At 39.3% G+C, this 13,822-nt stretch overlaps 1 protein-coding gene across 1 annotated transcript in view; it reads left to right on the forward strand.

Annotated features, from left to right (window-relative positions):
- Positions 1-5,114: 5,114 nt before the first annotated feature.
- Positions 5,115-13,822, forward strand: part of GUCY2C (guanylate cyclase 2C) — a 45,592-nt gene continuing 36,884 nt past the window's right edge. The window contains exons 1-6 of the mRNA XM_010223274.2: positions 5,115-5,351; positions 6,339-6,451; positions 7,643-7,710; positions 10,113-10,328; positions 12,709-12,830; positions 13,679-13,775. Coding sequence (XP_010221576.2) covers positions 5,141-5,351; positions 6,339-6,451; positions 7,643-7,710; positions 10,113-10,328; positions 12,709-12,830; positions 13,679-13,775 — 827 coding nt within the window. The 5' untranslated portion in view covers positions 5,115-5,140. The remainder of the gene's footprint in view (positions 5,352-6,338; positions 6,452-7,642; positions 7,711-10,112; positions 10,329-12,708; positions 12,831-13,678; positions 13,776-13,822) is intronic.

Raw genomic sequence — 13,822 nt, forward strand, 5'->3', positions numbered from 1 at the left:
CTTTTTTTCTCTTTTCCCGGCCTGTTGACTGGAATAATCCAAATTTGAGGCTACAAAACAGTGATTCCATTTGTCCTGATCCTTGCTGGGAGGAGATGGTTAGTCCTTCAAAAAAAGAATGCAAAATCAGAAGAGGAAAGATCTCTTACTATTCTAGTGTACAAAGTAGATGACTTCAAAATGTGTGTACATTGAAAAAGGAGTAAGAAGAAGAAGGCTTTCCTAATCGGGCTAGATATTTATGATACGTCACACATTTTATTTCATCTTCTGGTATGTGGCAATATAGACATACGGAAAAATAGGGCCATCACCTGAGCTACTGTAATATGATGCAATTCCAATTGCAACTTTTTTATCCATGTTTATAGATTTCCTCTCACTGGATCAGTAACTTCTGATGAGAAAGTCAGTTCTGTGCAGCTGTAGTGTAATTCTGCACTGGTCTGTGGCAGCAGCTATGCATTCCAAGGACAGATATATTGGAGATCTGTGGTACCGTGTTGTGATTTCAGTTGCACTTTTATGAGCTGGCTATGCAAAGGGACTGTGTGATAGCAGACTGGTCTCTTGTTCCCGTTTTCCAGGACTTTTGTACTTGATGCAAAAAACGTAAGTATTCGAAGTGAGCACTCAGTGCATTAGTAAACTATACTGGGAGGGAGATGTTCTGTGGTGGATAATCTTATGTAGGCAGAGGGAGCTAAAGGAACACCTTAGTGGTGTTTTTGCTGTTCTGATTTTGGTTTGTCTACATGTCTTTGAATGTTCCAGAAGACAGGAAAAATCACTCAGGGTAGTTTTAGATCAGGAAGTCAGTGTTGATTATCTGTTTCAACAGATATAAACCTATAAAATCTGGTTGTTCATTATCCAATAAAGCAGAGGGCAGAGCAAACAGGTTACCTAGAATCAAGGGCCAAAAATCACTTTTCACTAAAACCAGTGTTACCTTTTTTTCAGTGTGTTAATTTGGATCAGTATTTCTAATCTAATACAGATTAGAAGAACACCCACACAAACCTGTAAAGACGTTTTTGTAACTATTCAGCATATGCTCAGGTTGTTGGCAAGGGATTACATTTTCCATTTACATAAATACAGCACGCCAATCTGAATATTAACTGTCTCTGTGCTTCTGAAGGTAGAAAATGTCATAAGCTTTCGGCTTTCAGGTTTTCAGGCTTTCTTTTCAGTGCTTCATATTCGATTTAGTTAAGGGAAGACCTCCTGCCACTGTTAGTAACGCTAGGATTGCAAAGATATACTCAAACAGATGAACATTCATGAACCAATTTAAACATTTTGCACGTAGTAAATATTTTGTATTGGAATCTTTTTGACCTTGCTTTCAAGAGTATAACAGTAACCACATTCTAGAAGTTGGAGAAGTCTGACAGGAAAGTGAGACGTGTTTTTTAGCGTGTTATTCCTTAAAAGGTAATTAAACATGGTATCTTGAAAGAGCGAATAAGTAGTTCTAGATGATGTGCTTTGAAAAAGCTTTTGGGAGAAATTTGTGGTCTATGCTTGGGGTTTCAGGAGAGGGTATCTTTAGCAGGACCTTGCTGGTCTTTGAAATTTTGATTTGCTTCCACGTGACATCCTGTTCTTTCTCTGCAGAGGACTTCATTGCCTTCAGCAATGCTAATTAAAGCTTGTGCTCCAGGCTTCAGGCACCTGCAGGCTTTTCCCCTTCTGCAGGACTTTCCCCTGCTCTGAGGCATAATGGGGCTTCCAGATTTATAAGCTGTGTCCCTCTGCTCTTTGCAGTATGAAAACTGGCTCATGAATGGGGGGAAGTTATTGAGATAGTGGGGATGGTGCCATGAAAAGATATGGAAGAACCTTTGAGGCAACCGCCTCATATGTCTCACTGATAAGCTCTGGAGCATATAGATTGCTAGGCTGGCCATTAGAACAGAATTTTCCCTTAGATCAAATTGGTTGGGAACCTTAGGGGCTTAGTTTCTTTCAGTAGCTGGTGCATTATGGACTCTCATGCATGTTTCTTCTATTTTATTCCCTAGGACTGAAGGTCCCTCGGGCACAGGCAGGGTTTTGTTCTCCCTTAATCTTCCTCCTTTCTCCTTACATGAGAGCATATGGTACATTCCCTTCAGGGGATCCCAGCAAACACCAACATACAGAAGTTTTGGCTTTTGCTTGTAGCAGATCCAACAGATCTTGTGCCTTACGTGTAAGGTACTTGTCTGCTTTTCTTTTCTCCACCTTCACATTCTTCTAATAGTAGTAACTCACAGCACAACCTCACAGCTTTTCTTTGTTTTGCTGAGCCTGTGTAACAGGTGTCTCCCATCAGTCTGCCAAGCAACTGTGTCTAATGCCTAAAACCCTGAGATGGACAGGAACGTGTGGTGGTCGATCATTGTGCACCGAGGAGTGCTCGCTTCACCTCCACCGCAGTCTTCTGCAGCAGGCCCTCCCACTCCACATCACCTGATGTTCAAGGCATGCTCCTGTCACGAGACTTGACGCAGAGAAACTACATATACTGGGCAATTAAAAGTCGAGAGGTCAACAACTCAATTATACCTTGTTCTGTGTGTGGACTCCCTTTGGTACTTTGGAGGTAGGAAGGAAGGGAGAGGGTAGAAAGAAATGCTACACTAAGACCATAATTGGTTTTGCCTTTTGTTTTTAAAGGACATTTTAAAGCTGCTATGAAAGCTAAATAATCACATGAATAAATACAAAACCAGAGGGACTCAGTGCCATACATATTCCCTATGTGACACATACATACCTATAAAATGGGCCAAAAATGATCAGATAATCTCAACATGAAAAGCTGTATTCCATTCTTAGTCTGCCACTCTAGCTATCTATAGTAGTCCAGGTCTTTACATGCCAGATTGTTAATTTAGAGTTACGATATTCCTTATTATAAAAGCTAGATTGGATGTGCTGATGTGTTCATGGTCTGTTTTTAAATGCTAGTTCGTAGTCTCTCCTGTTTTTTGGTAGAAGAAACACTCAAGTCATTAAGTATTAAAAATAGGGTAATGTAATAACATTGTGCAAATACATTTGAAGTGTATGCATCACCTTTTAGAGACAGGCTTTCCAAAGGAAAGAGTGTAGGTTTTCAGTTCTGCACCAAAAGCACACTTATTTACATTATTGGTGATCAATTTCCTTGCTTTGTTTGTCTTAAAATTACCTCAGGACAGTGATAAAAGTGAAATGATTTATTATCTGACAGCCTCAGTCTAAGTTTCAGTAGGAAAATAAAAGCTTCTATAGGTGTTTAAGACCCTTGCAAATTTTGACCAGTCACACTCCGTACTTTATTTAAAATGCTCCTTTGTGGAAAGCTGTTGGTTCCCTTTATCACAGAATCACAGAACAATTGAAGCTGGAAGATCATCTGATCTGAAGTTAGAGATCATCTAGTCCAACCCCCCTACTCAAGCAGGATTACCCAGAGCATGTTGTCCTGGACCCTGTCCAGATGGCTTTTGGACATCTCGAAGAATGGAGACTCCATCTTTCTGGGCAACCAGTGCCTCTACCGTAAAAGAAGTTTTTCCACATCTTCAGATGGAATTCCTATTTCTGTTTGTACTCATTGCTTCTTGTGCTATCTCTGGGTACCACTGAAAAGAGTCTGGTCCTATCCTCTTTACATCCTCTTCAGGTATTTATACACATTACTAAAATCTCCCTTTTAGCCTTCTCTTCTACAGGTTGAACAGTCCCAGCTTTCTAAGCCTTTCTTCATATGAGAGAGACTCCAGCCCTGGTGCGTGGGGTTTTTCCCAAGTGAAGGACTTCACACTTTCTTTTGTTGAACTTCCTGATGCTCTTCTCTGCCCATCTTCCCAGCCTGTTGAGGTCCCTTTGAATGACGGCACAGCACTGGTGTATCAACCATTTCTCCCAGTTTTGTATCTTCAGCATACACTGAAGGTGTACTCTGTCCCTTCATCCAGGTCATGAATGAATAAGTTGAACAAGATTGGACCCAATACTGAGCCCTGGGGTACAGCTTTGTTACAAGCCTCCAACTAGAACTTGTGCCACCAATCACAACCCAATCTTATATATCTCACTTATCAGTAAAACTTCTTTTTTTTTCTTTCTTTTTTTTTGTCTCACACTCATTCTATTTACCCTCTCTGAGACCATTCTCAGGGAAATTAAAATGATGGGATTGTTTTTAGGAAAAGTACTCAAGAAAGTCTTAGAGCTCTACTAACGAACATTACCATGATGTCCTTTAGCGTGTGCCTGTTAGTGATGACATTTACAATCTAGCTTTAGTCATGCAGGTCCAAGTCAGGCCCTTCAGCATTGCTAATCCCTACCCAGTATAAGAAGTCATACCACGTAAAATAGGAACGTGTTGTCCCCCGTATCAGGAGCCATTTGACAAAACGGAGTGGGCAATGCTGTGTGGTAGGAATATCTCTAGGGCAGAGCTGGGGCACTCCGGGGTGCAATGTTGGGTGCCAAGCCTACTCTCTAAACAGAAACAGAAGCTTCAAGTCAGGCATTTCTGCCAATATTAAAGATACTTTGATGGCAAAAGCTAACCAAACAAAATCGGTAATTTACCACAGAAGAAAATATAACCTTGGTTTATGAGCACAGCCAACAGAGGTAGTATTGTAGAGCAATTCAAACATGAGGCAACCATCTGTTTTCCTCTAGGCTTTAGCATGGCTTTTATTTTATTTCCATTTTAAAGAGCCTGTTTTACAGTCCATTTGCACCCTCCTCCTTCCTTCCCTCAGCCCATCAGTGTGATGAAAAGTTAGTGTCCTTATCAGACAAGGTTTCTGGTAATGCTTCAGTTTTATAGCCTCAGCCTTTCCATGAGCAAACATTGACAGCAACCTTTAGCCTTACCTGAGTTCTGCTGTTGTTAACAAACAGAAGTGCCACCTAAGACACCGGAGGGACAGGCAGAGGTGAAGTCAGAAAAGGGGGACAGGGAAGCACCTAAATGGAGTCTTGCAGAGCCTATTTTTGAACTTACAGCGTGGAAATCTGTTTTGTTCTATTCAGAAACGAAACTGTAGGGTACCTGGGAGAGAGATCTCTGGGAGATCTGAGTATCTCCGAGAGAAAGAGAAAAGAGCAAACACACAGAATGGATCTAAACTGAGCAAAGATGAAGCAATGGATGCTGCCTCTGGCCATTTGGCCTTTGTTTCTCTTGCTCCCACTACTGCAAGAAATTGGTTCAAACAAGTGTAGCAACGACAGTTATGTGATCAATGTGATGCTCATGGATAACACGGATTTCCCAGTGACTACTTATGATTTGAGGTCAACTGTGGAACAAGCCTTGAACATTATACGAGAGCAGTTCCAGATGGAAGGTAAGGCAATGGCTTTCCTACTGTTGTTTCTTGTCAGACTTAGTGTCACAGCTCTCTACTGATCTCACTTTCTGCAAACTCCTCCTCAGACAGGCTTCTTGGTGGTCCATGTTCTCTGCGTAACTCTTACAGTAGTAATGGCCCTCCTTCTGTGAAAACAGAAGTGCTGTAGGCAGAACCATTCTGGCTTACATGGTAGCTGGGAAGACTCTTCCTGCATTCCTTTCTGAGGTGTCCACTTGGGATTGAGAACACAAGAATTATTGAACTGGGTTACACCAATGATCCCTCCAGTCCAGTGACTGAGTTGTCCTTGCAACAGAATCTAGCACTAATCCATCCTATTTCATAATTACGAGATTGCCAGAGATATACCATGTAAAAAATGAGACTCCTCTCCTGCCTGGATAGGCTATACTCTTGGAGAATAATCTGCATCTTGATCCCTGCTTGTTGATCACATTATGACTTGAAGTGTGAAGAGTCTGCAGCCCATATGTTTTTTGTCCTCAATCAAGTGCACTGTAGATAATGCTTCTATTCACTTCAGTATCTTACTTCTTCTTTCAATATCACTGGTATATTGTCACTCTCTAGACATCTTTTGACAAAAATGTTCTTGAGAAATGATTCACTTTTCCTACTGTCTGCTAATTGAAGCGTTTTTTGTTGTTATTTGTTTGTTTTTTCCATTTTTGTTGCAAAGTGGTGTCTTGTTTCTACAGAGCTCTAAAAATCTATGTCTGATAATGACCAGCAGTAATACTCAGTAGAGGAAGTCAGCACTGGAGCAAATTTTCTAATCCCATGCTAAGTAGTGTGAGTTAGGTAGGTGGTCTCACTAGTAGTAGTTTATTGAGACTGGAAATATCTTAGCATGAAATTATCTGTGTTAAAAAAAAAAGAAAGAAGGAGAGAGTGTGTTAACACAGAGTATGTTAAGAGTTATCTACATCTCATAATGTTGTTTTCTTATACTTCTGGCAGGAATAAATGTTACAGTAAATGCTAGCTTCCACAGCCTTGGCGCACTACTGTATGTCTCTGAAGGCTGTCGTACCAGCACCTGTGAAGGGGTGGACCTCATCAGGCAAATTTATGTGAGTATCAGCTTTTAGGCTTTTTTTTTTTTTAAGGCTAACTTCCTAAGAAGAAAACTTTCTTCCATGTGTTTTTGTGTGCATGTGTGCATGTGAATATATCTGTGCTCATTTATCTCTTCTGTCTTTTACTAATAACTTTTGAATTTGTTTTTAAAAATAAATTTGACAGGGAGTTGCTTACTCCCTCTGTTATATCTGCACAGCTCTCTGTGTGGCCACACAGCCAAAGTAATACAGCTAAAAATGAAAGCACAGACAGCCCAATCAGTCAATTTCCAGCTGAATCAGTTCCCTGATCTGGTTCACCATGGAATTACACAAATATTGTGCCAGCACAAAGAGGAGAGCTGTGTAATGATGAGAATGTGCACCTTTGGGTAGAAGTGCTATTAGAGTGACATTGTAGAACTCATGGAACTATGTCCAGAGGGCAAAGATGAAATGCATGCTCGCTCCATACAAGAAATCAGAGGAATCACATGGAGAAAAAAAATGCTGGAAAATGCTTTAGTTTACAAGGGGTGCCTTACAACACATTCAAGAAAGCATGTTTCAGTGGATTTGCTGGTATCTAATAGCTTTGGCCTCCAAGTAAAGCTTTGACAATCTGATTTTAACAAGGTATGAGCATATGCTATAATCTTAGTTACTAGAAAAATCATTCATGACAAACAGCAAATGGGCCCTTATTAATTTTGGTGGTCATAAAAACTTCATATACCCATAAATAATCTAATTTCTGTACAAGAGTATCTCAAAATTCCAAACCTTTTGTCTGCTCCAAGTGCAGGCACTCTTCTGGTATGTAATTCCGTATTTGCAATTGCACCATACTGGTTACTGGTGCATTCATTATGCATTTTAAACCTAACGTGCTCTACGTCTCCCTTACTGCTTCACTTTGCAGACCAGGAAGTTAGCTCCTGCAGAGGTTTTTCTTATCTTTCAATGAAAGTCATACTCACAGGCACTATTCTGTCCTCTCTCTTTTCTTAGGTAATTCTCTAACTCCTTTCATTTGTACTCCAGATTTTTTTTTAACTTTTCTGCAGTTCCTTTCTTACTCCATTCCTGCCTAAATTCTGGGACTTCCTCCTAAATTCTGTAGTCTTCTTTGTTCTCCCACTCTGTTCTTTGTGATAGGTCTCTGCATTGTCCCCACTGCTGACCCTTTCTGATCTCTTGCAGATTAACAACTCACTTGGCTGTGCTGTCATAGGACCTGCTTGCACTTATGCCACCTATCAAATGGTCTCGTAAGTATTAAAACACCTTTGCCTGCCTTCCTTGGTGTTAAAGATATGAACTCTTGAACAAAGTTCTTCTATGCCCAACAAGCCAGCAGAAAGATTGGACCTGGGCATTCAGTAGACACCTTGGACTGTGCAGTCAAGGCAGTAAGACTCTTATATTCATAGCCATTGTGTTTGCTGGAGAGAAAGAAATCGTTTTCCAAACCCCATCAATGCAATCCCACCACTAGCAGGAAAATGTTTATAAGAGGTCAGAACACGCATCACTTCAACAAGCATGGTAGGAAAGCTAGTTATTAGCCTGATGCACGTAGATATTGCAGTACCGCAGCAACTGAGATCCTTCTAGGTGCATGTTCAGTCACTGAAAGGAGCCCGAGTCACATGGACAAGAGAAAAGCCAAAAATCCCAACCACCTACAGTAAACTGTTCATATAATGAGCAGTTTCATTTTAATCCTTTTGCCTGAGAAGGCATACCTGAAAAACAAGAGAATCTTTCTATCAGCATATTAGACATCAATATATATAATTCTATATTATATGTTCATTGTCAAACTGAATGCACAGCACTAGCATCATTCAGTTTAAAAATGGTAAATCATAGCATACAAGTTCATATTTTTACCTAACTAAATCACTGTCCCCTTTTTAAATGTTGCTAGTGTCTTGGCTTCATTGAGAAATACAGAAAAGATAGGGATGTTTTTGCCTCGAACTTTGCTTTTTGCTTTTTCTGTACCTTTTGGGTGGGATAACCAGAAGTGAATATAGTCTTCCCAGGGAAAGTGATTGATTTATAGAATAATAAAAACAATACAGTCTTCCTTATATATAAGACCACAATAAAATATTGTGTAATATACTCCATTTTATTTGTTGTGTTTCCTAACTGTGTTTGGATTTCTAATTTGTTGGATATGGAGCTGTCCAGAATAATGTCCAAGTCTTTTCTTCCAAAGCTGACACAGTTAAACTAGTAACTGGTAAGAAGTATGAGTAGCAGAAGTTTGTGCAGGGCAATGTAGAGCACTAACCATCAGGCACCAATCTGGATTTGCTCATGGTGCAATAGGTTTGTAAATAAAAATAGGTGCCTTAGCTTACAGCATACTATCTCAGCTAGAAAAATGTCCATTTCATTACATTTCCTAATTTATTACATCTCCTGGGTCTCTTTCTATTGCACTAAATGTAAACTTTCTATTTTGGTAATGACAGTGGCCTTTACTGAAAAACAAATTTCTGTTGTAATAATGCCAACAACTCTGATGAATATGTTTTTCACAGTCAAAATTCACTGGTATAAAATAACTTGTCCTCTATAAGAACTGAAATATCATTAGTCTAATAACAACATCTATAAAAATACTTTCATCTTATCCAACTTATTCTCTTTAAGGAGAAAAAAATATTGTCGTTTCACCAAACCATTCCGGTAAGAGGGTTGCCTTATTTTCTCTCTGACTGTTGCTGTTGTCCATCTTCTAAATTATGCCATAGTGAAACGGAAAGACTTTTCCTTTGGCTTGCAGGAGTAAACCTTTTTGATGGCAACAAAACCTTCCCCCTCCAGTACTGTCTAATAAAGAGATCAGATCCATTTCATATTAAAAGTTACAGTGGAAAACTGTCATCTGGCAATGCTCACAAATTGGAGAGGCGGTAAAATCCCCCTTGCTCATCCAAAACTAACTTAATAGCATTACCAAGACAGCCTCCTTTAAATTCCCTGAGCGCACACCTTGGATTTGTCAAGACATTTTCCTATAATTTTACAAATGTGACTACAGACACCAAAGTTTTTTTTTTTTTTTTTTTACTGCATACATACGTTGACAAACAGATTACTTGAGAACCTTCTAATAGTGTGTAGCTTGTCATTTCAGTCATCTGGGAGAGTTTTCCTGGGAATATATGCTGTCCCCGCCTTTTTGTAATCTGTTGTTCTGGCCTGGCCCTTAGAATAGGTCATAAAGCCACCTTCATTTCCCAGCGCTTAGGTGAATTGCTGAAAATATATACATCACTTACAAGTCAATTCCTGACAGACCAGCAAACAGTGCACAGTCCTTGATGACAAATCTGAGAGCAGAATTGGATGCATCCTAGAACCATTGGATCCCTCTGGCTCAGTTGATGCACAGTACCACAAGAGGCTAGATAAGGAAAGTTCCTGTGGCACAGGTGATCAGGACACTTGGAGAAGATGCCTGGCATGCTCATTTCAGCAGGCCATACTGATTTGAAATTTGCTCATGATCATTAGGAACCTTCTGTTTCAGGTTTAAGCTGCTGTTCAACTATGCAGGCCACAACATGAGAGGATGCTGGGGGTGGAAATTACACAGTAGCTGCCTTGATGCCACCACAATTCAGACGTGTCCTCTTTTCTCTCTCCTCAGAGTGGACACGATACTGAGCATGCCTCTGATCTCTGCAGGGAGTTTTGGACTATCCTGTGACTATAAAGAAAACCTAACCCGCATTCTGACCCCAGCCAGGAAACTGAATGACTTCTTCTATTATTTCTGGAATAATGCCAGTTTGCCTTTCAAAACCACAGCCTGGGAATCTGCCTACGTTTACAAGAGGAATGATAACTCAGAGGTTTGCTTCTGGTAAGGTGCAGTTTCACATCTGCCCCAGCTGTTGTTCTGATAAATTCAATATCTGTTTTGGGGCATAGCTTCAAGAGGCTGTCCTTCAATTCCTTTCTTTTGGAGGTGCTACACTGCTATCAAGAAATGAGCAGGAAAAGATGAATTACATCCTTCAGGTATCCTGCATATCCTAATGTTACATCCAGTCTAAGTAGACTGAGATCTCGGTCCTATAGAGCGCTAGGCATCTTCTTCTCCCCATTATTCTCAAAAACATAAGAGATAATTCTTAATTTACAGGAACATAAAAATAGGTAGGACATACTCAATTTTACATAAACTCAGCTATCAATGTAGAAAGTCATGCACTTTTGAGAATACTTTTAAGAAATCTCAAGCCTTGAAAATTGCTATGGACAGAATTATCAAAAACTTGTCCTGTCGGGAAATACTTCATGTAAAGAGTGCTACATGTGAGAAGCTCCCTCATTGTTCTCCCCGCAAATGTGTTTTTAGGTCGAGAGGTCTTATCTAACTCTTTTAATGTCTCTAGGTGGACACTATTGTTACTTTGAGACCTTTCCAAATGTGAAACAGTATCTTTATTTGAACAAAATTACCCCAAATAATTGCAAAATTTCAGCTGTGCTCACACCAGTTTGGAGCACAGGAGTCAATTCTTACTTTGTGACATGAAACAGCAGCCTGTACTTGATTCTTCAGAATACTGAGTTTTCTCCTTTTATAAAATGAAAAAGTATTTTAGTCAGGTATATGCAATAATATATTGGCGTTTGTCATTGCTCTTTGTTTACTGACTCTTCAATTTTCACTTCATGTCAATATTTCTATGTTCTTCTGATTTTTTCCCCCGATGTTAGGGTATGAAGAGAATGATTAATTCAATTACCTCTTCTACTATTTTTAAAAGGTAGTTCAAAGACAGCTAAGAATTCATGGAAATAATTGTTATTCATATTTCCAATTCATAACCTGAGGAGCCTGCAGAATTTTAAGGAAACTATAAAACTCTATTGTCTTCAAAGTGATGTAAGAGTGTACTTAGACAATATTATCTATGTGTAATTTTACATTTAAAATCCTTTTCATAGGATAAAAAGGCCTAAATATCAATCTCCATTTCACTGTGTTATAGATAGTTAGGGCCTTCTATTGTTTTCTTCTTTATTTTACAATAAATTGATGACATGATGTAATTGCTAGAATTATCTCTCTTTCTGGTTTTGAAACACAAGTGCACTTCTCTAATGTGCTAATTTTTGTTCAGATTCTTCTTTATAACTTCCTTTGCTGTTGACTTAACAAAATATTTTAAAATCAGTTTTGTATCTCTTCCCATTTTATTGTCATTTTTCATCCTAATACATTTGGGAAAAATGTGTATCACGTTCTGCTTTACTAGAAACTATCAGCTTAAAGGTTTTATACTTCTTTAATTTTTTTTAATAAATTTTTTAGTTAAAACACAAAGTATACTGCATTGGCTGTTTCCTCCATATATGTATAAAAGTGCATGAATGTCTGTACTGATAGCTGAGCCTAGGCAAAATCAGGTATATTCCGACTATTTTTATGTTCCCATAAATAAATGATTACTTCTGTTTCTGAGAATAATGGGTTGGAAAAGATGCTTGGTACTCTACAGGGCTGGGATCTCAGTGTTGGTAGATCAGAAAGTTAAAGAGTTTGAAAATAGAAAATTTCCTTTCCCCCCTCCTCTCCACACACTAACTTTGTTTCAGACAGAACAACCCTTTTGAACAGAACGCACTGAGGCAAGAATAGGATTTAGGAGTTGGGAGTATGCTTAATATTTTAGCTAGCCTTTTCCTCTTTTTTTTTTTCGGTCATTTCTTCCCTTCGATGTTTAGCTGACTCAGTATAGATTTTTTTTTTTTGTTCTTGTTGCTGCCTTCCTCCTTTCTTATCTTCTTTCACCATCAGACTGTGTGTGTGTTTTGAGATGTTGGTTCTTTCTGTAGCTCCCGTTTAATCCTGTAACTCTTCCAACATGTCTCCTAAGATTAGCCCTCAAGTCTTATTACAGCAGAGAATCCTAGAGCTATCTGTCACTAAAAGTTTCCCACATCCCAGTTTATTTTTAAGTGTTAATGTCTTATTACTCCATTGTATTTGCTCACCTCATCCTTTGTATTACCAGACTTAAATACCTTTGGGTGATATTCAAGATGCTTTTAATTCTTTCATGCTCCGTATTAACTTTCTTTCATAGGTGCACAAAAACTGCTCCTGTTATGCTGCAAACACTAAACAGTCTATCTACCAGCATGTTGGCTTATTTTGGAGAGAAGGCACTATGTGAATGTGAGGGGTTAGCAAATTTCTGACAATATTTGTGCTCCCTGCTTTGTATCAGGTACATGAATGCTCTAGATGCTGGAGTCACACAGTTCTCTGAAAACCTGAAGATCAAGGAAATTTTAAGGACTTCAGATCAGTTTAAAAAAACTGTGAAAGATCCAAAACGGAAAAGCAATGGTAAGGGGGGCTGAGGGAGGACTCTGTCTTGCTGGTAAGTTGCTATTCCCTGAAAATCAGTCTGACTCCCTTAGTTACATTTTAGGGACAATCTTTCCATAGAAATGGTGGAAAACACACACACACTGCTTCACATTGGTGCAAATGTAAGCTGGCACAAAGTTCTCAGATTCCTTTTTCCTTTCCTATAGAGTATGGGGGACTACTCTGATTCCAGAGGCATCTTGGGGTTAATTATACCATTGAGATATGACATTATCTTCTTATGAACCCTCTTTTGTGAAAGATTCAGAAATTGAGAAATGACAGCTCTGATCAGGGCCTTTAGTATTACAAAAATGATTAGTTACCTACCATTCCTATATTTGCAGCTTTGGTAAACATGCAGGCATTGCCTGTGGAGTAAGGGGCACTTCTTCAGGAACTGATCAATCTATACTAGAGACACTGATGAGTTATATACTTCATCTTCTAGTAAGACTATGCACCTGGCATCAACAGGCAAAATGAATGTGCGAGCTATAGGACAGTGAAACTGTAGTGGTTGAATGCCATTTACCTTGAGAAACTTTCATATTTAGTAACCTGACAGTATTGCTAAGGCTTATTCGAGTAAGGTAATAGTAATGTCTTAGGGCAATCAAACATAACATGGAGTAGGCATTGAGGGACCAAACTGCATCTCTCAGATATCCCTGTCCTGTTGCAGACTGTAGCCCAATGCCTGGGTCCCAACATAGCTCAGATTGCCTCAGCCCAACACTGTTATACTACCTGCTACTCAAGCACTGCGAGTAAGCAAATGTCCTCTCCTTATCTCTACCTCTCCATTTTTGCCTGATCTCTAGTGATCATCATGTGTGGTTCTCCTGCTGACGTCAGCATTGACCTAGGGACGGAGCAAGTGGATGAAGACATAATTATCATCCTGATAGATCTCTTCAAGTAAAGTATCACCTCTGCTTTTCCTCATTTTTCTGCAGCTTGCTGCA

Source organism: Tinamus guttatus, unplaced genomic scaffold (genome assembly GCF_059628265.1).
Source record: "Tinamus guttatus ecotype Peru unplaced genomic scaffold, ASM5962826v1 Tinamus_guttatus_pri_ptg000472l, whole genome shotgun sequence".
Classification (NCBI taxonomy): Eukaryota; Metazoa; Chordata; class Aves; order Tinamiformes; family Tinamidae; genus Tinamus; species Tinamus guttatus.